At 35.2% G+C, this 23,784-nt stretch overlaps 1 protein-coding gene across 7 annotated transcripts in view; it reads right to left on the reverse strand.

Annotated features, from left to right (window-relative positions):
- The window catches only part of RMDN2 (regulator of microtubule dynamics 2), a 76,847-nt gene that overhangs the window by 34,469 nt on the left and 18,594 nt on the right, over positions 1-23,784 (reverse strand). For all 7 annotated transcript variants that reach the window (XM_042982144.1, XM_042982145.1, XM_007082409.3 and 4 more), the window contains 3 exons: positions 8,935-9,109; positions 7,705-7,807; positions 3,978-4,038 (listed from right to left, as the gene is read on the reverse strand). In XM_042982144.1, coding sequence (XP_042838078.1) covers positions 3,978-4,038; positions 7,705-7,807; positions 8,935-9,109 — 339 coding nt within the window. The remainder of the gene's footprint in view (positions 1-3,977; positions 4,039-7,704; positions 7,808-8,934; positions 9,110-23,784) is intronic.

Genomic DNA, 23,784 nt, shown 5'->3' on the forward strand with positions numbered 1-23,784 from the left:
TGAGATCACAACCTAAACCAAAAGTCTGGCACTTAATCGACTGAGCCACCCAGGTGCCCCAATAAGCTTTTATCTTAAAATAGCTTGAAATTTATAGAAAAGTTGCAAAGATGGTAGAGAGAGTTCCCATATACCCATTACTCAGTTTTCTCCACTGTATACATCTTATGTTACTACAGTACATTTATCACAACTGTACTAACACTGTCAGACAAGATTGATATGTAATTTTTGCAATGTACCCAAATTAATATGTTATTATTAACTAAACTCCCCACGTTATCCAAATTTTCATGTTTTCCCCTAAATTAAATTTTGACACTTTTCTTTCCATCCCTCCTTCCACGTGTATCTCTATTCATTCACATATATGAAAATCTTTTGTTTCTAATGTGAAAGTCTTTTGAATTACTCTTGTCACCCATCATACACTCTGTTCCTCATAATTTTGTGTTACTTGCAACTTTTTTTTTTTTTTTTTTTTTTTTTTTTTTTTTATTTTTGGGACAGAGAGACAGAGCATGAACGGGGGAGGGGCAGAGAGAGAGGGAGACACAGAATCGGAAACAGGCTCCAGGCTCCGAGCCATCAGCCCAGAGCCTGACGCGGGGCTCGAACTCATGGACCGCGAGATCGTGACCTGGCTGAAGTCCGACGCTTAACCAACTGCGCCACCCAGGCGCCCCACTTGCAACTTTTATTACATACTTATTATATCTTCACCCACTGACAAAATTATGGAACACACTAGTGTCTAAGATACAGACGTGGAATCCTGGAATCGTCTCCAGGTTGATAGTGATGTTGCCAACAGTTACTCTGTTGAACAACTGGCTTAAACCCTTCTCTCAATATGGGTAACCCAGAGGCCTGCCCACATTTCTATATCTTGTCCACAAGAATGTGGTAAGTAAACTGACCTCACTGCCTTGCTTAAATTCACATATACTAGTTCAATTTCCCTACTCTCTACACTGGCAGAAAAATTAAAAAAACAAATCATGTCACATTTTTAGAAAAATCTGTTGGATCTATATGAACTTTCTCAACTAGAGATTTATAGAACGAAACATTTATTGGAAGCAAAAGAATAGAATGTGTGTTCACTGATCTAGGATCAATCATCTATTTTCTGAACATCAGCATCAGGTTGATGTAATGCACACCTCGAGGCATTAATAGTGCTGTCTCAGCACATTCTCTCCAACTGACTCTGAGCGAGGAGAAAAAGGAAAAACAAAAACTCTGACTTATGAATACCATTGCATGAAACACGCACATTTCCCTTATAATAATCTGTCCTACAGTCTTACGCATTTCCCAATCTGTTTTGAAGTTTTTTTCTTTACAGTCTAAAATATTATTTATCTTTCTAGATATCATAAATTCAAAGTTCACCTGACCACTTTTTTCCCAAAGGATCATCATTTCTTTTCTGGCGATCAGTTCCACCTATGTCTGTGTGTGTGTGTGTGTGTGTGTGTGTGTGTGCGCGCGCGTGTGTGTTGTTGTTGTTGTTGTTCTTGTATATTGTTCATCTTTAAAAATGCAATTTAAAATCTTATTTCACAAACCATCTCATGTTGATGGGAAGGCTGAAGAATGTTAATTCGCAATATGGTCTTTTACCTCCATCTAGAGGTCATTCTCACCATACATGCTTTGACAAAAATTCTGTATTTTCTTGGCATTGATATGGAATATACCTTTAATAAGTGACAAACATTCCTGTGTCAACAGCTACTAAAATAACTCCATTACTTTCCCTGTGGTACTTCTGATTCAGCACAAATGCTATTTATGCCGTGAGAAGGCAGAGGAAGAATAATGTAATAGAATACCGAGTATATACGAATAAAAGATCTGGTGTTTGCTTTTCTACTTACTGTGTGACCCTTGCTCACTAACAACCTATCCCCCCCCCACACCTCCCCCATACACTACCTTGCTCACCCTAACCCCTAAAACGGAAACAGGTTGTTCTGTAAATCACGTGCTGTAAGTCATGTGGATACAATTTGTGAACAGTAGAGCTCAACAAATATGTAAGATATTATTTGTAATTATGGCCAAGCCCATGGGGCTGACAAACTACAAAGCCACAGCGACTTTACTCTCTTGATCCTAGAAGTATTTTGGGCTGGTTCAACAAAAATAACAACATTTTTGTGGACAGCTTTATGAAGACTTAAAGTTTTGAAGCTTTCGGGAAGAAATGAAGATGGAAAACAAGTCTTAAGATGCTATTTGTTTTTCAACGATCCCCTCAGTGTGAATCCTTTCTGATAATTATTCCTGAAGATTGCATCTTGTATTTCAAACTGAAGCTTATAAGCCATCACATAGTCCTTTCAGTCATGGATGTGCAAAGTTGTGCTGCAGGGCCAGGTAGCAAACATTTTAGGCTTCGGGTCAGAGAGTCAAGGTTGCAACTACTGAACCTCACAGCTGTGCACAAATGCACGGACGGGGCTGTGAGCCAGTAAAACTATTTATAAAAATAGGCGGTTGGCCTGGCCAAAGTTTGTCATTTATGACAAACTTATGGGGGGAGGAGCAGATCAGAGTTAAGAGGAGGGCTTGGGTCCTTTTTCTGCCTCTAAATCTGGCCAATTAGCTTCCAAACACTCCCAATATCAGAGGACATGAAGAGAGTGTGGCTTGATCAGTACAAATTCATTATAGTTACCACTAAAAGTGGAAGAAAGGAAGTACTTTAAGGCATACATATGTTAATTTATTGATATTAATGTGCAAATTAGATGAGAAGGTAAATTTGGTTATAGAAATAATACCCTCATACATTGGGAAAATGACCCTAAAGATATGTACCAAGACGCTAACTGCAAAAGTACCTTTCTCCTGGCGGGAGGTGGAGGAGTGAGGGCTCCTGTGGATAGAACTGTTCTGGGGACTGTGGCTTCCACAGTCCTGTGGCTTTCCCCTCGTGGAGGGGGCCGGGGCAAGCTTGCACCTCGTCTTAGGCAAAGTGAGAGCAGGTCAAAAGATCTATTTTTATTTTGGCCTGTGTCCCTCCAGGGACATAGAAAATGTCCTTGACTCCTAACCAGAGAGGCTTGAAGAGGACGGTGTGAGTGGAGCTCCCCCTGCTGGTGGCAGAGTAAATAAACAGGTTTGCACTTGAGAGTTGGTGGAGTGAAACCAATTCCCTGTGGGGCAAATGCAGACCTGCAGAAAGGGAGCCATTTCTGCCTCAAAGTGCTCCAGGAGAATAAAATAATTCCAAAGAGGGGTGGATTTCTGGAAACCGAGGTCTGAGAGAAGGGTCATAAATTAATTTATTACTGTCATCTTTCTAGCACCTGAACTACCTGTATTGCCGCAAGGAACTAAAAAATGTTGTAAAAATGCAACTACAAAGTGTTAGTTAAAAACAATATATGTCTTCTTATTTGTGTTTTATAATTCTAAACAAACAAAGGATCCAAAATAAAACATATTCAAGAATATATTTGTTTCCCCAAGGGTAGTCAGCTACACCCATGCAACGAATTAAATTCCCTTTGTTTGAGCTTTCTTATATTATACACGACTTCTCTTTGACCTGTAGTATTAGTATACACAAGCTCATTAAGGTATAAAAAATGAGCGATATGCTTTTATCCTGTGAAGCATTCTTTTCACATTTCATTTAGAAGCATGATATCACTTTAATATTTGTTTTCAAATAAAATGTTAAATCACACTTAATTAGAATTTATCATGTTCGAAGGGGCTGCACTTGGTAGATTCACTTATGAAATCTTCAATAAAAGTTTACCTTGAATATGTATATTTAAAATATACATATTGTAAAATACATGAGACTAAGAATAGTTACTCTGCTATCTATTAAATATATTTTTCAGTGAATGTGACTGACAGGTTAAAGGGTCAATAATATCTTAAAAATCGATCGTAACTTATATAGAGGCATATGAGAATTCTAAAAGACTGCGTAAGTTCTATGTACTTACCACAGATGACAATGCCCATTCATGGGTGCTCTAGTAATAGCTTTTTCCCCCAATGTCTTCCCTGAAAGAAAAATGTACTTGCATTTAGTACCTTCACGTGAGTCGGTGGGGGGGGAGGGGTAGATTACTGAATTAAGTCAGTGGTTCCTAAAATATGCTCCTAAGACCAGAAGCATCACTTACAGAAAAGCAGATTTTTGGCTAAAAGAGAGACTTACCCTATAACAAAGTCTGGGGCTCAGCAATCTGTTTTAACTAGCCTGTAGAGATTCTGATGAATGCTCAGGTTTTAAGCTCACTGGACTAAGCGATGTAACCAAGTGCAAGAAAAGTCATCCAATCATTATTTAAAAGCATTAATAAAAATCGTTCTATAATTGACCGACATTTACTGTATGCCTTCTGAGTGTCATATCATAATCTCTGGGAATAAAAAGTCAAATTAAGACACAGTTTTTGACTTCCAAGGGTTCACATTTCAGTAGAAAGCAGGTATATAAGCAAACAAATTGCGTGTAAAAACCAAAAGTGAGGTGAAAAACAGAGAGCATGTTAGAGAACTCCATCCAAAGGGAAGGCTTCCCAGAGAAGTGCTTACCTAATCGTGCACAAAAACGAACTGGCTCGACACATAAATCACCCTGCCAAATCATTCCACTGAGTTTTAGAAGTAACTTTTCGTAATGTCATAATTACTTTGGATAGAGGTTTGTCTAGCGGCCTGAAAAACCAAAATGCTTGCAATGAAACTGGACAACATTCTGAAAATCCTTCTCCAAAAGGGGCTGCTTTGTTTTGTACCATCTCCCTTTACCCTGCTCCATTTTGTTGTTTTTGTTGCCTTGAAGAGAATATCCAGGGATCTGCAAAATGCTCTTCTAAGTTAAGTGGATGATGTAGTCTTTATAAATAAGGATCCTTAATTCTAAAACCATTCTGTTAATGTGTTAAGGTGAGACACTTCTATATTTTATAGCTCTATCCATTAAGGGAAATATCTCATGTATAAATCTACCTAAAGTGGAAAAAATTAAAAAGTGAAGTGTTTTAATACTGACATTACATTGTAGACCTATATTCAAAGAGTGATTTTTAAATAAACAATTGAAAAACATAGCTTTAAATGTACAAACGTTAAAAATGAAATCAGCATGTAGCTACTTTGCCAAATGAACAAAAATAGCTTTTAATGTACAACCACCAGCCTAAAATAGAGGAGAGTCCATAACCCTGAGAATACAAAAGAAAGCTGGGTCGGTCATATGCAGGCTGGTTTTGCAGCCTTGTTTATGTAGCTGAAGTCTGAAAGGACAGCTGTTTCACTTACAAAATGGGTACTTTGTGATCTATTTGAGGCACATGTATCGATCACTTAATTCTGGAAATTATAATAATGTTCCTTTAGATATAAGATTCATAGTTTACTTGGAATACAAATTATGATCAGAGTGCTTATAAGACACACTGTGTAATGCTATACCCCATCCTGAGTTTTATGAAGGAATTCTGTGCTCTCCAGTGATCAAATCATGCCTTGGGGTAACAATTTTAAATATGCTATTATGGGGAAAACGAGTCAGCACGTCCTCCTCCCGCACACTGAGTTCCAGTGTCCCTCAACGCTGGTCTCAGCTCTAGCACACTCTGTCATCACCTTTCCTAAGCACTCACTACCCAAACACTGAAGTATATTGGGCTGTCTCCATGTTGATGTATCTAGCAAGTTCCTTAGCATGGCACCAACTTAATCACATTTACCTCCCTCCTCTCTTCCTTCTCTCCCTCCCTCAACCCCTCATTTTAACATCACTCCCGGACACAGTAATTTCAAATAAATATTTCCTAAATGGATAGAAAAAAAAAGAACTATTTTTAATATATTTCAATATGTGAATGAGTAGAATACATCGTAGGCTTTTACTCATTTGTCTTGACACTATAAAGGTTTCTCATTTTTTAAGATACATCCTATTCCAATCTCCATTTTTGTCCCCAGATTTCTTCCCGCCTATTTCTTTTTCCATTTTTACCACCTCTTCCATGAACTCAATTAAACTTCTACTCTGTTTAAAATACAGATTCCAAGTGATTTCACCTAAGTGAAACTCTTACTTTCACAGTAAAGACTTCCCTGCATCAACCCCCAGCCGCTGCCATCATATCCTTTCTGTGATTACTCTTTTAACACCTTGCATTCTCCTCTACTCACAACGTATTTCTATTTGTTTCTTTATAATATATGGTTATTTCAATGATACTGCTCCCCCCCCCCCTCCAAAGCCATAAGCTTGTCTACAGTCTGAGAAGATGTGATTTTGCTCTCATTTCTACCTCCTATCACACACAGGACGACCCCTGATGCCCAGGGTAGGGCAGGAGCTTACAGACAATAAAAAGTCTTTCCTACTTTAGCAGTTTACATAGGTAGACTGTGATTTTCTCAGGAGATATGAAAATAAATCAGTTTTTTTCTCTTTGGTTAAATTTTTATTTACCCTAGAGTTAACAAACCTCTTCTCCAGAATTCGATTTTGTGTATGGCCTGCAAGATGGATCACTACAGAAAAACTGCCCCACAAAGCTGATGATGAATAATGTGGCAAGGAAATCTACAAGTGGAAGGAAAATAATTACAAAGAGTTTGGAAATATTTCCTTCTTGGAAATAAAAAAGACAGGGAACTACCGTGGAATGAGATGTGTAGTATCATTATTTTCGTGCTGTTTCTTCCTCATGCTAACTTAGAGAAAGAAAGCTTGGAGAAGAGAATGTTTAGAATAAAAGAAGAAATTAAAGAAGTCTGATGTCAGATTATTGCCCCAAAGCTCAGAGAATTGGCAGCTAACAGGCTTTTTGCAAGAAAGAGTTTTGATATTAAGTGACAGAAATAGATATGTATAAAAGCTTTGACATTCTGGCTATTACTATGTTGTTATATGCTGTTGTTACTAGGGAAAATTTCAAAAAATATGCATAAAATGGTAGAGGACAGTATCATGAACCATCATGCACTGGATCAGTCAGCTTAAATAATGATCAACTCAAGACTAATCTTGTTTTATTGAGATAAATTTTGAAAAAAAAAAAACAAAAAAACACGGGGCTCCTGGGTGGCTCAGTTGGTTGAGCAACCAACCTCAGATCAGGTCATGATCTCGCGGTTGTGAGTTTGAGCCCCGCGCAGGGCTCTGTGCTGACAGCTCAGAGCCTGGAGCCTGCTTTAGATTCTGTGTCTCACTCTCTCTCTGCCCCTCCCCTGCTCATGCTCTGTCTCTCTCGGTCTCAAAAATAAATAAAACATTAAAAAAAAGAGAGAGAAAAAAAAGACATTGAAGTTTAAGTAGTTATTTCTTTGTGGCACCTGAAGTTCTCCCTTATAGGAGTCAAGGAAGGTTATTTTAATTGTGCTGGAGATACCTATCCTCTGCCTCTTACTTGTTCCTCAAATATTACCTAATTGTCTTTCTGTCATAAACTTAGTATCTGAAATTTGAGTTTTTCAGCTGTCTATTCTATTATACTCAAATATTTTTAAAGAATATATACCTTAGTCCTGAAAAAAATTTCTGGCCTTAGACTACATGTATTTTCCAGTACTAGGATATATAAAATAGATTAAATATATTGGTTTTAGCTAAGATAATTTGGCTTTAATTAAAATTCATTGATGGGTTATTATAGATAACAATTGCCACTTGAGAATAATCAATCTTTATAAAATACTTACCAATATTAGCATAATGTTTCTTTTCTTGTGCATTAGTAGATAGCTCATACATGTCTCCATAAGCGCGAGCAAACCTCCAAATAAACTCTATTTCATCTCTAAACTGAAAAGAAAAAATAGCACTATACATTAGATTGACTCAGTCACTTGATGAAACTATAAATGTTTTCCACTGTAACTTTTAAAAAATTAGGCAGATGAACTGGTATTTATAGATGACTGAATCTAGTCACGTGCATACAATGAATTTGTGCATAAAATTTGAATTTTAAATTCAAATATTCAGGCTACAAAAAGTGATTTAATAGGGTTACATTTGGATCTCAAAAATAATGAATGTTATCCAGACTCTACCTCTACACCAACATGGAAGAGAGAATTGATAGGTACCAGAATTTGTAAGTTTTCCCTGGTGGTAGTATCTTCTTCTTATTTCTAAGTTACCTACCTTCAATATGATGTCTCAGTGAGCATTAGAGATCACATATACTCGAAAGAGCAGTCACATTTTTAACCTATATTACCTAAAAATATAATCATAATGCTGGAGATTTAAAAACTTTTAAACAATCTGTTTAGAGTTGCTGAAGCCTCAGACAAAGGATTTAAATTGCTCATGGGAAAGAAAGATTCATTGCTCACTGGGCTATTGAGAACCTCTTCTTACATCTGTCCTTTCTTTTTTCCTTCCTTCCTTCCTTCCTTCCTTCCTTCCTTCCTTCCTTCCTTCCTTCCTCTCTTTCTCTGTCTTTCTCCTTCTTTCTTTTTCTTTTTTTTGGTGGTTGTAGTGGGAAGGATGGGCTTTCCCAATTCAGCCCAATGTTAAACATTGAAAAACGACCATTAGTAGAAATGGACTGAAATACTGTACTGATAGCTGTCACACTAATAACTACAAGACAGAAAAGTTAAAATGTAGTTTTTCCTGCCCCAAGAGGAGTATGTCTTATTCTTTATCTTACAGAGTATGTATTAAATACAACAAATTAATAAATATCAAATAAAAATAAAACTGTATAATCATATCTCTGGTTCTCATATTCATGATCTTAGAGCATAATAAACTCTTAGATTTACTTTTTTAAAGTTTAGTTTAGATTATAGAAAAATTTTGCATCAACCAATTTGGCTTGGGTAAACTAACCCAATTGTTACGGTCATAACATAAATGGGATAGCAGATTAAATAAAAATTAAAACCATACAGATGCTATTATCTCACATCTCTTACCTTTTCTTTGTGGTCACAAAGTAGTTCAAAACTCTCCATCTTGCTAGATTCATTCATACGTAAATTATCAACCTTCTGAAGAAGGACATCTAAATGTAATTCCTCTATGTGTGTGTTAAATGCCTTAGGGACAGGAAAACTCTGTTCTTCTGTGTCAGTATTAGCTGTAATATACCTAAAATTGCAGAAATAATAAATAATGATCAACTCTCTTGAAAGTTGTAACAGCCAGAGTGATCCTTTTAAAATGCAAGACAATATGCTATTAGTACAGGAACAGATGAGTGACTGATGGAATAAAACAAAGGCCAGAAGTGGACCATACATATATGGAAATGTGGTACATGATAGAGTTGGCAGGTGAGATCAGTGGGAAATTAAGGGATTGACGGAGGGGGGAGAATGGCTACTCCTATAAAAAAACCAATGAAATTGAATTTCTATCATATAATATAAAAACAAGTCTGGATGATATAAGGAATTAAATGTTAAAAATAATTTTTTAAACTCTAAGTAGAGAGTATAGGTGAATACCCTTTAGTCTTCGGAGCAAAAAATTTTCTTCACCAAAATATGAAAGCATTAATTATAAATGATTATTAATTACACATGATTAATCAGCTTGACTATATTAAAATGAAAAACTGTTGCTAATCAAAAGACACTTTAAAAAATATAAAAATGCAAAATAAAAACCAGGAATGGATAGTTTTGCAACACAACTGGAGAACACAGATATCAAGAACACATAAATACTTTCCTAAAATTCAATAATAAAAACTCAGTGAACTCAACAGAAATATGCTTGAGAGATATAAATAGGCTTTCCCAAATGAGAAAATACATATAGTCAATAAACATAAGAAAAGATGTTCAGTGTTCAGCCAATTAGAGAAATACTAGCAAAGACCACAAAGAGATATTGCTTTCAGCTCATTTTGTTGATAAAAGGTAAAAAATCTGACAATACCAAATGCTGGGGAGGAAGTCAATCCACAGGATCTGATGAAGTGTAAATTGGTGAAACCCTCAGGAAAACACTTTGGAATTATCTTTTAATACTGAACTTTCACATACGCTAGGACCCAGTAACCCAGGTCTCTTGCCTATGTGCAGAAAGAGATGTATAATAAAAAGAGCAGTACTTTCAAATAGCAAACACCAGGAAACAAACTAAATGCCCATCAAAGAGTGGATGAATATTACACAACAGTCAAAATGAAAGAAACACAGTGATGTGCAAAATTATGAAGAAATCTTTTTTTTAATGTTTATTTATTTATTTGGAAAGAGAGAGAGAAAGAGTGTGTGCATGCACACGCAGTGAGGAGCAGAGAGAGAAGGAGACAGAGAATCCCAAGCAGGCTCTGTGCTATCAACCCAGAACCCAATGCAGGGCTCGATCTCGCAAACCGTGAGATCATGACCTGAGCCAAAATCAAGAGTTAAACACTTAACTAACTGAGCCATCAGGTGCCCCAATATGAAGGAATCTTAACAAACTTATATTAAGTGGGAAAAAAAGCTCTTAAAATTATATACAACACAATCCCCTTTCCATAAAAACAAGCAAAATTAAATGTGTTTTAATATACACATGGATGCAATAAAATGATGTATTAAAAAGAAGGAATGAACAATATACATTATAGATTCACGATTATAGTTATCTTCAGGTGAGGGGAGGCAGGGGAGCCAAATGTTTGATGAGGACTACTGTCTACATCCTATCTTTTGTTTTAGGACGTGGTTTCATGGATGCTTTCACATTATTTATAATAACTAACTAAATGAATAAAAGTGGCACATGCATGGACCAGTCATGAGAGTTTGTAAGAGCTAAAAGTAGTTTTAGTCCAATTCTATGCACCTGAGGTATAATAAGAAAATAATAACCAAAAGGTGTAATTAGCTGAACATGGGGCATAATACTCTTTAGAGCAAAAAGCTTTAAATCTAAAGAGGGACACAACACACTAAAAATGGTTCAATTTATGATAAAGAAAGAGCAGTTTTAGACTTCTATGCATCTACAAACACGAGTCTCAGATATATAGAAAACACAAATTAACACATACAAGGAGAAACTGAATCCACTATCAGAATGGGAGATTTGTAATGTAAGATTCTAAGTAATTGATAAAGTGTGAGAGAAAGTAAGGATACGATTTAAACACCGTATGAACTAGCTTAAATACAATCAAGATACTGGAACTAGACACAGAACCCCTGGAAAACAATGTCTCTTCCAGTATATATGGAATATTTATGAAAACAGCCACGTACAGAGGGCCATGAAGCAAGCGACAAATGATAATAATCTATTGTGTAGACCACATTCCCTGTTCACAATGCAACTAAGTTAGACATCACCACTAAAAGGTAGGAGAGAAAACCCCAATATTTAAAAATAATTGATGTGGCTCAGTCAGTTAAGCGTCAGACTTTGGCTCACATGAGCTTGTGGGTTCGAGCCCCGCGTCAGGCTCTGTGCTGACAACTCAGAGCTTGGAGCCTGCTTCAGATTCTGTGTCTCCCCCTCTCTGCCCCTCCCCCACTCGTGCTCTGTCTCTGTCTCTCTCTCTCTCTCAAAAGTAAACATTAAAAATTTTTTTTTAATTAAAACAGTTCACAGCTCCAATCATCATCTCATTCATATAAAATCCTAATGAATCCACAAAAAGTTATTAGAACTAATAAACGAGTTCAGTAAGGTTACAAGATAGAAGATCAACTTATAAAAGTCAATTGTATTTCTGTAAATCTAGCAATGAACAATCCAAAAATGAACACAATTTCACTTACAATATTATTAAAAAGAATAAAATTCTTAGGATTGCATTTAACATAAAATGTGCAAGACTTGTACACTGTAAACTATAAAAAATTGTTGAAATTAAAGAATACGATCTAAATGTATGAAAAGAAATCTCATGCTCATGAATCAGAAGATTTAGTATTATGATGATGGCAGCACTCCCCAAATTTACCTACAGATTCAAAGCAGTTTCTACTAAATCTCAGCTGGTAACATTTTCCCCCAGAAATGAGTAAGCTGATCCTAAATTTCATATGGAAATGCAAGGGACCTAATATAGCCAAAAGAATTTTGTAAAATAAGAGCAAAGTCAGAGAATTCACACTTGCAATTTTCAAAATTTACTATCAAGTCATAGTAATCAAGATAGTACTGTCAGAAGGCTGATAGACATGGAATAGAGATTAAGGGCCTATTAAGAATTAAGGGTCCAGAAATAAACCCTTATGGTTATTATGAGCAATTTGTTTTGACAAGAGTACCAAGACAACTCAGTGGAGGAAATAATTTTATTTTCAACAAATAGTACTGGGACAAATAGATATCCATATGCAGAAGAATGAAGTTGAACCTATACCTCGCACCATATATAAACATTAACTGAAAATGGATCAAAAGTCTAAATGTAAGAGCTAAAACTGTAAAACACTTAGAAGAAAACACAGGAGTAAATAGTTGTGACCATAGACTAGGCAATGATTTCATAGATATGACATTATAAGCACAGGTGACAAAAGAAAAAATAAACAAGATAGATTTTATCAAAACTTAAAATTTGTAGGGCGCCTGGGTGGCTCAGTCGGTTGGGCGTCCGACTTCGGCTCAGGTCATGATCTCGCGGTCCGTGGGTTTGAGCCCCGCATCGGGCTCTGTGCTGACAGCTCAGAGCCTGGAGCCTGTTTCAGATTCTGTGTCTCCCTCTTTCTCTGACCCTCCCCTGTTCATGCTCTCTGTATCAAAAATAAATAAATGTTAAAAAAAAAATTTAAAAAAAAAATTAAAATTTGTGCTTCAAAGCAATTTTTTTCACCAAGAAAATGAAAAGATAATTCACAAAATGGAAGAAAATACTTACAAACCATATATCTGATAAGGGACCTACATAGAAAATATATAAAGAAACCTTACAACTCAATAATAAAAAGAGTTGTATAAAAAAAAATAACTGAACTTAAAAATGGAAAAAGGATTTAACAGATATTTCATCAAAAGATGATAACAAATGGCCAATGAACACACAGAGATGCTCAATATCTTTAGTCACTAGGGAAACGAAAATCGAAACCACCGTGAAATATCACTTCATAGCTTCTAGGATGGCTAAAATAAAAGACAATCACAACTGTTGATAAGAATATGGAAAAACTGGAACTCTCCTACACTGCCAATGGGGCTGTAAAATGCACATGCATCAAGTTTGGAAAAACAATTCAGTAGTTCCTCAAAATGTTTAACATGGAGTTATCATATGACTCAGCAATTACACTCCTAAGTACACATCCAAGAGAGCTGAAAACATATGTCCACACAAAAACCTGTACAGGAATGTACATAGAAACTTAATTCATAATGGCCAAAAAATGAAAACAACCCAAATACCCATCATCAGATGAAAGGGTAAACAAAATGAATAAACGATGAAATATTATTTGGTAATACAAAGGAATGAAGTACTATTGTATGATATGACATAACAGCCCTTGAACACATTACTTAGTGAAAGGCCACGTATTATTATGATTCCATTTTATGAAATGTACAAGATAAGCAAAACCACGGAAACAGAAGGTAGAATAATGGTTGACAAGGCCTGAGGATGAGGAGAGAATGAATGGATACACAGTACAGGGTTTTCTTTTGAATAATGAAACTGTTTGGAAATTAGAGAGTGGTGATGGCCATATAACTCTGTGAATAAACTAACTCCCACCAAATTATACACTTTAAAAGAGTGAATTTTATAGTATATGAGTAATATACTCAATAAGGACTTTATTTTTATAAGAAAAAACAAAAACGTGAATAGTCCTATAGCCATTAAATAAATTAAACCAAAATCTATTTCAACACACACACACCACAGATTGAGAGAGAAAGAGAGACAGGGAGAGAGAGAATCAATTTCCCTTAAGGGAAATTCTATCAAATATCCAAAGAATTAGATTTATTCAAATTCTTGCAAGGAATTCAAAAAGAGGGAAAACCTCTTAGCTCCTTTTTTGAAGCTGATAAAACTGACACCAAAATCAAACAAAGATAGTGTAAGAAATGAAAATTATGGACCAATTCCACACATAAATACAGATGTAAAAATATCAACCAAAAACTGCAACAAACGTGAAAGAATGCATCATAACCAAACTGGATTTCTCCCAGGAATTACAAGCGTGGCTTAATATTAGAACATTTCTCTAGCACAACAAGTAGAATTAGAAAAACTGCATGATCATTTCAGCGGTTACCGAAACTTTTTTTTCAATAAATGCAATAATACCATGTTAGGACAAAGGAATACCAAACCCATAAATAAGGAATAGAAGGGGTCTTCTGAACACAGTAAAGGTTATATGCCAATAACTATAATACATTTCACACTTAATGATGAAACATTAGAAGCATTCTCCTTAAAATAAGAAATAGAAAAGGACGTTCAATATTGTTGCTTCTAATCATCAATGTACTGCAGGTCCCGTTAGCACATTAAAAGGAAACAAATAAAAATTATAAGCATTGGGAAAGAAGAAACAGAAGTTTGGAGTTTATTCAATAGAAAAAACTCTAGAAGAAAAATTACACAAAGCTAATCAACATTTATGATCAATTTTTGAAAACCAATCATGTTCTTATATCTATAAGACAAGTTAGAGAATGTAACTTCATAAATTATAATGTTTACAATAGCAGGAAAAATACATGGTACCTAGGGTAAAATTCCACATTGGTTTTTGTTTTTACTTTTCGATAGAAAATTATAAAAATACTATTTGGTGACATTAAGAATATCTAAATAATTAGAAAAAGATACCATGGATAGGAAAACTTAACATTGAACCAATTTCATATAGCCCCAAATTTAACTACACTTTAATGCAATTCCAGTCAAAACCACAATGTTTTTTTTTTCCTATGGAACTTACCTGACTCTAAAATCAATATGGAAGGGCAAGTACAAGAAGAGCAAAGACACTTTTAAATAACAGCCATCAGTGCTGTAGTATAAAGGATAAAACTACAAGAAGTCAACGTGGTAATGGCATAGCAATAGACAAACTGGCCAATAAAACAAAAGAGAACATCTAGGCTAGTCTCTTCCCCACATTTAGAAACACTCAAGTGTGGGGAAACTGTTTTCCTACTTTGGACAGTAATCTTCTAACTGGGCATTTATCAAAAATTACCAAAAAGTTTTAAAAGCAAATTTTAAAAACAGGGCATATCTAAACAGGTCTGGGAAAACTCGAACATGTGTTAATTTTGGGTTAGAGCTCAGATCTGGACTAGGCCGGGGAAAGGCAGTTCATAGATTATCGGATGTCAGAATTTTCTTTTAGCAGGTCTGGAGAGTCCCACCTTAAAATGTCAAATTTACTTACAAACATTTGTCATTTCATGTACTTTTCTGGCCCTATTTATTGCTCCCAATTTGAATAAGAACTATGCCTTTTCCCCTACGCCTTCATTTCTTCTGCACAATCAATTACTTGCTTCGATAGCAACAATAGCATCTCTAAAGGTATCACTGCACTATTTAAAGAGAAAATGACATTATTTTCTAGGAAAAGAAAGTAGTGTGTTTACAAAAGTATATCAGTAGTGAGCGGCATCAGAACAGGCAAAAACATGCCTGGCTATAGCACCGTGTCATCCCCCACATAGGCACCCTGATCAGTTCCTTTTGTTCAGCCTTACCTAACACCTCATTCCCTCCAACATTTTTTTTCCAAAAGATACACACCAAGAGAGACTGATGTCAGCAAGATGGTGGATAGGAAGCTCTAGGCTCTCATTCTGACATGGAAACACTAGATGAACAACAGGCAGAATGAAATGGCTTTGTGGGAGATTTAGAAGCTAGTCAAAGATTTGGAACAACAAAGTGAATGTCAAATCAAGAAAAAGCCATACTCGCAGTGGTAGGAAACTTCCTGGCATTTTTGTTCACCCTTGCCTCACCCCTCCCTGGCATCATACAGCATAGACGGGAAGAAGTTGTCCAATTCCCAGCTCCTCCCTTGGGACAGGAGGAAAAGAGTGGATTTTGTTTGCAATGTCCTGGCATGTCTGATGGCTTCCTGAGAGACTGGTTTCTGTTTTGCTTGCCTTAGAGCTTAGACAGAAATGAAGACATCATTGGATATCAGACTGGAGATTGCTAAAAGCAGTGGTAGGCACCGTGGCATGTGAGAACTATAGGAGTCTGCAAACTCATGGGTGCATTTGTGAGAGATTATAGGGAGAGGAACACAATGAGATCTAAAAACAGGGGTAAGGCTCACCGAAATTAAGATATTTAGGGATGCCTGGGTGACTCGGTCGGTTAAGTGTCCAACTCTTGATTTCAGCTCAGGTCATGATCTCATGGTTGTGAGATTAAGCCACATGTTGGGCTCCACAATGGGTATGGAGCCTGCTTAGGATTCTCTCTCTCTCTCTTTCTGCCCCCACTCAAAAAATAAAATTAAACAAAATTGAATAAAATTAAAATTAATTAAATTAAATAGATATGTAAAAAGTCATGTATATAGGATAATTAGGAGGAAAATACACACAAACAGGCCCAAGGAAAACTAATGACTAGAAAAGACCTGACAGTCCTTAAGCCCTTGCACTGGGCTAATTAGCGAGGGTCTTCCGCTGCATGGAGTCAATCTACAAAGGCCAGGCTAGGTGGCTGTTTTTCAAATTTGTAATTTTCAACAAAAGATTATGAACCATAGAAAGAAATAGGGAAAGATGGACAAAATAAATGAACAAAACAATGAACAAAATAAATTTCCAGAACTTGACTCTAAAGAAATACAGGCTTTAGACTTACAAGACAACAATTTTAAAAACAATGGTGGTGAGTATGCTCTAAGAGCCAAAGGAAAACACGGAGAGAGAACACAAGAAAATCAGGAAAACAATATATAAACAAAATGAGAATATCAACAAAGAGCTAGAAATTATTTTTTTTTTAAGCAAACAAATTTTGGAGCTGAAAAAATAAAATAAGTAACTTAAAAAATTCACTAGAGAGGATCAACAACATACTCAAACAAGCAGAATAAAGTATCAGCAAACATGAAGAGGGATTATTTTAAATTGATGAATCTGAAAAGTCAAAAAAAAAAATGAAATAAAGAAAAGTGAACAGAGCCTAAGAAACTCTGCAGAATAACATAAACCAGACCAATATACATATTATTAGAATACCAGAAGAAGAGAGAAAGGGACACAGAGCTTATTTTGTGGAATAATGGCCAAAAACTCCCCAAATTTAAAGAAAGATATAGAAATACAAATATAAGAAGCTCAGTGAATTCCAAGTAGGATAAATCCAAAGAAATCCACACCAAGACAAACCCTCAAACTGTGGAAAATTAAAGACAAATTTTAAAAATCTTGAAAGCAGCAAAAGAAAATACTTATCACATATAAAGGATCTCCAATAAGATTATGAATGGATTTCTCAGCAGAAACCTTCTGGCCTGAAGGCAGTGGGATAATATATTTAAAGTGCTGAAAGAAAAAACAAACTGTCACCCAAAACTTCTATATCCAGCAAAACTGACCTTCAAAAAATAAGAGAGAAATTAAGACATTCCCAGATAAACAAAAGCTGAGTTCTTTACCTCTAGAACTGTACTACAAGAAATGCTAAAGTGAGTCCTTCAAGTTGAAATGAAAGGACATTAGCAGCAACTTGAAGCCATATGAAAACATGAAGTTTTTGATGAAGGTAAATACATGGATAAATTTATTATAATTTTGGCTTTTTATTATAATTTTGGTTTTATTATAATTTTGGCTCATAACTCCTTTTTTATTCTTTTACAGTATTTAAAAGAAAAAAAGCATAAAATAATGATAAATCTGTATGTCTACATTATATATAAAGATATAATCTGTGATATCAATAACTAAATGAGGGGTGGAGCTATCAAAGGAAAAGAGTTTTTTTTTTTAATGTTTTTATTTATTTTTGAGAGAGAGACAGAGCGTGAGTGGGAGTGGGGGGAGAGAGAGAGAGAGGGAGACACAGAATCTGAAACAGGCTCCAGGGTCCGGGCTGTCAGCACAGAGCCCAATGCAGGGCTCAAACTCAGGAGCCATGAGATGACCCGAGCCGAAGTTAGAGGCTTAACCGACTGAGCCATCCAGGCACCCCAAGGAGAAGAGCTTTTGAATGCAATTGAAGTTCCATTGGTATCAGTTTAAAATAGATTGTTATAACTTTAGGATATTATATGCAGTGCCCATGGTAAACACAAAGAAAACATCTACAGAATACACATGAAAGGAAATGGGAAGCGAATCAAAATGTGTCATTGCAAAAACTCAAGTAAATGCAAAGTAAGGCAGTAGTAACAGAAGAAATGAAGGATTAAAAAAGCTATAAGACATATAGAAAACAAATAATAAAATGGCAATAGTAAGTTAATCTCTATTAATCAATTTAAATTAGTAATTATTTGGTCATTAATTTAAATTACCAATTAATTAGTAATTAACTTAAATGTAAATGGATTAAATTCTCCAATCAAAAAACACAGGTTGGTAGAAAAGATTTTTTCTTTTTTTTTAAGTTTGTTTGTTTTTTTTTTTGTTTGTTTGTTTGTTTTTGAGAGAGAAAGAGCACCAGCTGGGGAGGGGCAGAGAGAGAGAGAGAGGGAGACACAGAATCCAAAGCAGACTCCAGGCTCTGAGCTGTCAGGACAGAGCCTGATGTGGGGCTTGAACTCATGAACTGTGAAATCACGACCTGAGCTGAAGTCAGATGCTCAATCGACTGAGCCACCCAGGTGCCCTGGTAGAAAAGATTTTAAAAACCAGGATCAAGTATATGCTGTCTATAAAAGACTCACTTTAGAACTAAAGACACATATGGGTTGAAAGTAAAAAGATGAAATAGATGCTTCATGTAAATAATAACCAAAAGAGAACAGGGTTGGCTATATCAAACAAAAATGACTTTATGTCAAAACTTTACAAGAGACAAAGAAGGACATTATATCTCAATAAAAGATTCAATTGACGAGGAATATGTAATATTCTTCATATATTTACATTAGAGGTCCTAAATATATGAAGCAAACATTGACAGAATTAAAAGGAGAAATATACAGCAACATAATAACAGTAGAAGACTTTGATATGTCACTTTCAATAATGGATAGAACAACCAGATAGAAGATCAATAAGGAAACAGAGGATTTGAATATCATTATAGAACAATTTGACCTAACAGACAAATACAGAATAGTCCACTCAACAACAGAAGAATACATTGTTCTCAAGTGAACATGGAACATTCCCCAGCGTACATCATATATTACACAAAACAAGTCTTAATGAATTTTAAAAGATTTAAAATCATACAAAGCATATTTATTGATTGCAATAAAATGAAAGTGTAAGTCAACAGCAGAAGGAAAACTAGAAAATCCACAAATAAGTGGAAATTAAACAACACACTCTTAAACAACAAATGAGTCAAAGAAGAAATCACAAGGGAAATTAGAGAATATCTGGAGTCAAAAGAAAGCAAAAAACACAACATACCAAAGTGTGCAGGATGCAGTGAAAGCAGTGGTAAGGGGGGAATCTATAGTTATAAATGCTTTCATTAAAAAGAAAGATATAAAATCAACAATCTAAATTTACAGCTCAAGAGACTAGAAAAAGAAGAGTAAACTAAACCCCAAGTTAGCAAAAGAAAGGAAATAAAAAGATGAGAGCAGAAATTAACATAATAGAGAATTTCTTTTAAAGAGAAAAATCAACGGAACCAAGAATTGGTTCTTCAGAAAGATCAACAAAATTGACAAACCTTTAGCTGAACTAAGAAAAAAAGGATAGAAAATCACATCACTGAAATCAGAAATGAAAGAGGAATATCACTATCAATTTTACAGAAATAAAAAGGGTTATAAGAGAGTACCATCAAGGATAGCGTGCCAACAAACTGGATAACCTAGATGAAACTGACAAATCCCTAGAAACATACCACCTACTAAGACTGAATCAGGAAGAAACAGAAAATCCGAACAGATCTATAACTAATAAGGAGATTGAATTAGTAATCAAAAACTTCCTAACAAATGAAAGCCCAGGATCACCAAACATGACCTAGTTCCTAAAACTCCCCAAAACATTAACTAGTTCCTAAAGAATTAACTAGTTCCTCAAACTCCCCAAAAAGTTGAAGAGAAAGGAATATTTCCTAGCTCATTCTATGAGGAGGTCATTATTACCACGATCCCAAAGCCATACAAATATGCTATAAGAAAACCAGACCAACAGCTTTGATGAATACTGATGCAAAAATCCTCAAAGAAATAACAGCAAACAGAATTTGAAAGCACATTAAAATGGTTATACACCATGACCAAGTAGGAATGCAAGGGCAGTTCACCATATGAAAACCAATGTGATATACCACATTAACAGAATTAAGGGAGGGGGGGAACATGTGAGCATTTCAATTGGTGCAGAAAAAAGCACCAGACAATATTCAACACCCAGTCATGATAAAAATGTGTAGCAAACCAGCAACAGAAGGAAACTACCTCAACATATTATAGGCCATTTATGAAACGCCCATAGCTAATATTATACTCAATGGTGAAAGACTGAAAGCTTTTCCTCTAACCACAGAAACAAGACAAGAGTGACTGCTTTTGCCACTTCTATTCAGTACAGTACTAGGAGTCCTAGCCAGATCAATTAGGCAAGAAAAAGAAATAAGATACCTACATCAGAAAGGAAGAAACAAAATGATCTCTTAGCAGATGACATGATCTTATATGTAGAAAATCCTAAAGATTTCACACATGCACACACACACACACACACACACACACACACACACACAATTAATAAGCAAACTCAGCCAAGTTTCAGAATGTAAATCAATTTGCAAACACCAGTTGTTTCTATACATTAACAAGAAGCAATCTGAAAAGGAAATAAAGAAAATGACTCTGTAATAACATCAAAAAGAATAAAATACCTAGGAGTGAACTTAACAAAGGAATGAGAGATTTGTACACTTAAAACTATAAAACATTGCTGAAAAAAGTTAAAGACGACTCAATTGGAAATCTCATGCCATGGATTTGGAGACTTAATATTGTTAAGATGTCAATACTACCCAAACAATTTATAGATTCAGTGCAATCCCTCCCAAAATTCCAACAATGTTTTTTGTAAAGGTTGAAAAATCCATCCTACAAATCATATGGAATCTCAAGGGACTGCGAATAGCCAAAACAACCTTGAAAAAGAATAAAGGTGGAGATATCATACTTCCTGATTTTAAAACTTATTACAAAGCTACAGTAATCAAAATAATGTGGGCTGACATAAAGTTAGACATATACATCAATAGAACAGAAAGCCCAGAAATAAACTCTTACATATATGGTCAAATGATTTTTGACAGGGGTGGCAAGACTATTCAATGGAGAAAGGGAAGTCTCTTCAGCAAATGGTGCTGGGAAAGCTGGATATTCACATGCAAAAGAATGACATTAGACCCTCTATATGCAAAAATTAAAAATTAACTCAAAATGGATCATTTAGTAAATGTAAAATCCAAACTATGAAACTCTTAGAAGAAAACATAGGGGAAAACTTCATGACATTGTATTTGGTAATGATTTCTTGCATATGGCAACAAAAGCACAGACAACAGAATCAAAATAGATAAACTGGACATCAAAATTAAAATAAATTAGACATCAAAATTAAAATTAAATTCTGTCCATCAAAGGACATAATCAACAGAGTGAAAGGCAACCCACGTAATGGGAGAAAGTATTTGTAAATCATATATCTGATAAAGGATTAATATCCAGGATATATAAAGAACTCCTACAACTCAACAACAAAAAGCAAAGAACCCAATTAAAAAATGGGCAAAGGGTTCGAAGGAATATTTTTCCAAAGAAGATATACAAAAGGCCATGAAAGGCACATGAAAGAATGCTCAATGTCACTACACATTAGGGAAATGCAAACCACAATAGGATGCCACCTTGCTAGGATGGTTACTGTCAAAAACTAGAAAAGAACAAGTGTTGGTGTGGATGTGAGAAACTGAAATCCTTGTGAGCTCTTGGAGGACCATAAAATGGTGCCTCTGTGCTATGGAAAAAATACGGTAGTACGTCAAAAAATTAAAAACAGAATTACCATACAATCCCAGTAATTCCATTTCTGGATATATAATCAAAAGAACTGAAAGCAGAGCCTTGAAGAGATCTTTGTACACCCACGCTCATAGCGGCATTATTCATCACAGCCAAAAGGTAGAAGCAACAACAAAAGTGTCCATCAACAGATCAAGAGATAAGTAAAATGTGGTATATACATTCAAAGTAATACTACTCAACCTTAAAAAATAAGGAAACTGTCACATGTTGCAACATGGAGGAACGCTGAGGACATTATGCTAAGTGAAATAGCCAGTTACAAAGAGACAAATACCATATAATTCCACTTCTAGAGGAAACAAATTCACAGAGACAGAAAGTAGAAGGGTGGTTGCGGGATGGGAGAGTGGGAGATGATTGTTTATTGGGTCCAGAATTTCCGTTAGGAAGATGAAAAAAATTCTGGAGATAAATGGTGATAATGGTTGCATAACCATATGAATGTATTTAATGCCACGAAACTTAAAAATGGTTAAGACAGTAAATTTTATGTGATGTGTATTTCACCACAAATAAAAAACTGAAGTAGAAAAAAAACTTTTTTAAGATACACGCTAAAAGGAGGAGAAAAACGCAAAAGTAAAAGTAACATCTTAGCCCAATGATATAGGTTTAGGGGGCATTTTATCATGACATACAATTGAAAATAATGCCAATTCCTTTCCTCTACAAAGACCAGCTATATTCTAACTTAAGTATTTTTAATGGCCTATATGCGTTTTCCATTCATTACTTATTCTGATAAACATTTATAAACTTTAATACAGTGTGAAAAAATTGAAAAATATTTACTCAAAAATAAAATTTCGGGAGACATTTTTTAAAATAAAAATTTTATTTAAAAAAATTTTTTAATAAAAATTTTGGAAAAAGTCTGAAAAATATTCACTTTTAAAAATAACGACTGGGGCGCCTGGGTGGCTCAGTCTGTTGGGCGGCCGACTTCGGCTCAGGTCATGATCTCGCGGTCTGTGAGTTCGAGCCCCGCGTCGGGCTCTGTGCTGACAGCTCAGAGCCTGGAGCCTGCTTCGGATTCTGTGTCTCCCTCTCTCTCTGCCCCTCTCCCGCTCATGCTCTGTCTCTCTTTCTCGGTCAAAAATAAATAAACATTAAAAAAAAAAATTAAAAAAAAAAAAAAACGACTAATCTATGAATCTGTTACCTCTGATATCGAGTTCTCTGAAGTCCCAGACATGCACACACAAATGTATATGAAAATTATTTAGTCAAAATAACTGGTTTCAATATTGAAATATTCTACATGTTTCCATTATAATATGTTTGTATTTATAATTTGATCCTTATATTAGTAAAAATATCATCTGTCAGGGGGATGTCTGGCATGAGAAATGCAGCTAACAAGGCTAATATAAATGAAAATTTGCGAATTACGGAATATAGCTCTAGAGATGACATGGTAGGAATACTGTCCCTCATGATTAGAGTAGGATAAAAGAAAATGTTAAAACTCTCAAAGAATGTCATACATTTAGAAGATCTATATATCAATGTTTGATATTATTTTCAGATCACAGAAATAATTACAATCATCACCCAGAAATTTGAGACTAGTCAATTTGTAAGCAATTTGTTAAAAGCCAGAAACAGATTAAT

This window comes from Panthera tigris, chromosome A3 (assembly GCF_018350195.1).
Source record: "Panthera tigris isolate Pti1 chromosome A3, P.tigris_Pti1_mat1.1, whole genome shotgun sequence".
NCBI lineage: Eukaryota > Metazoa > Chordata > Mammalia > Carnivora > Felidae > Panthera > Panthera tigris.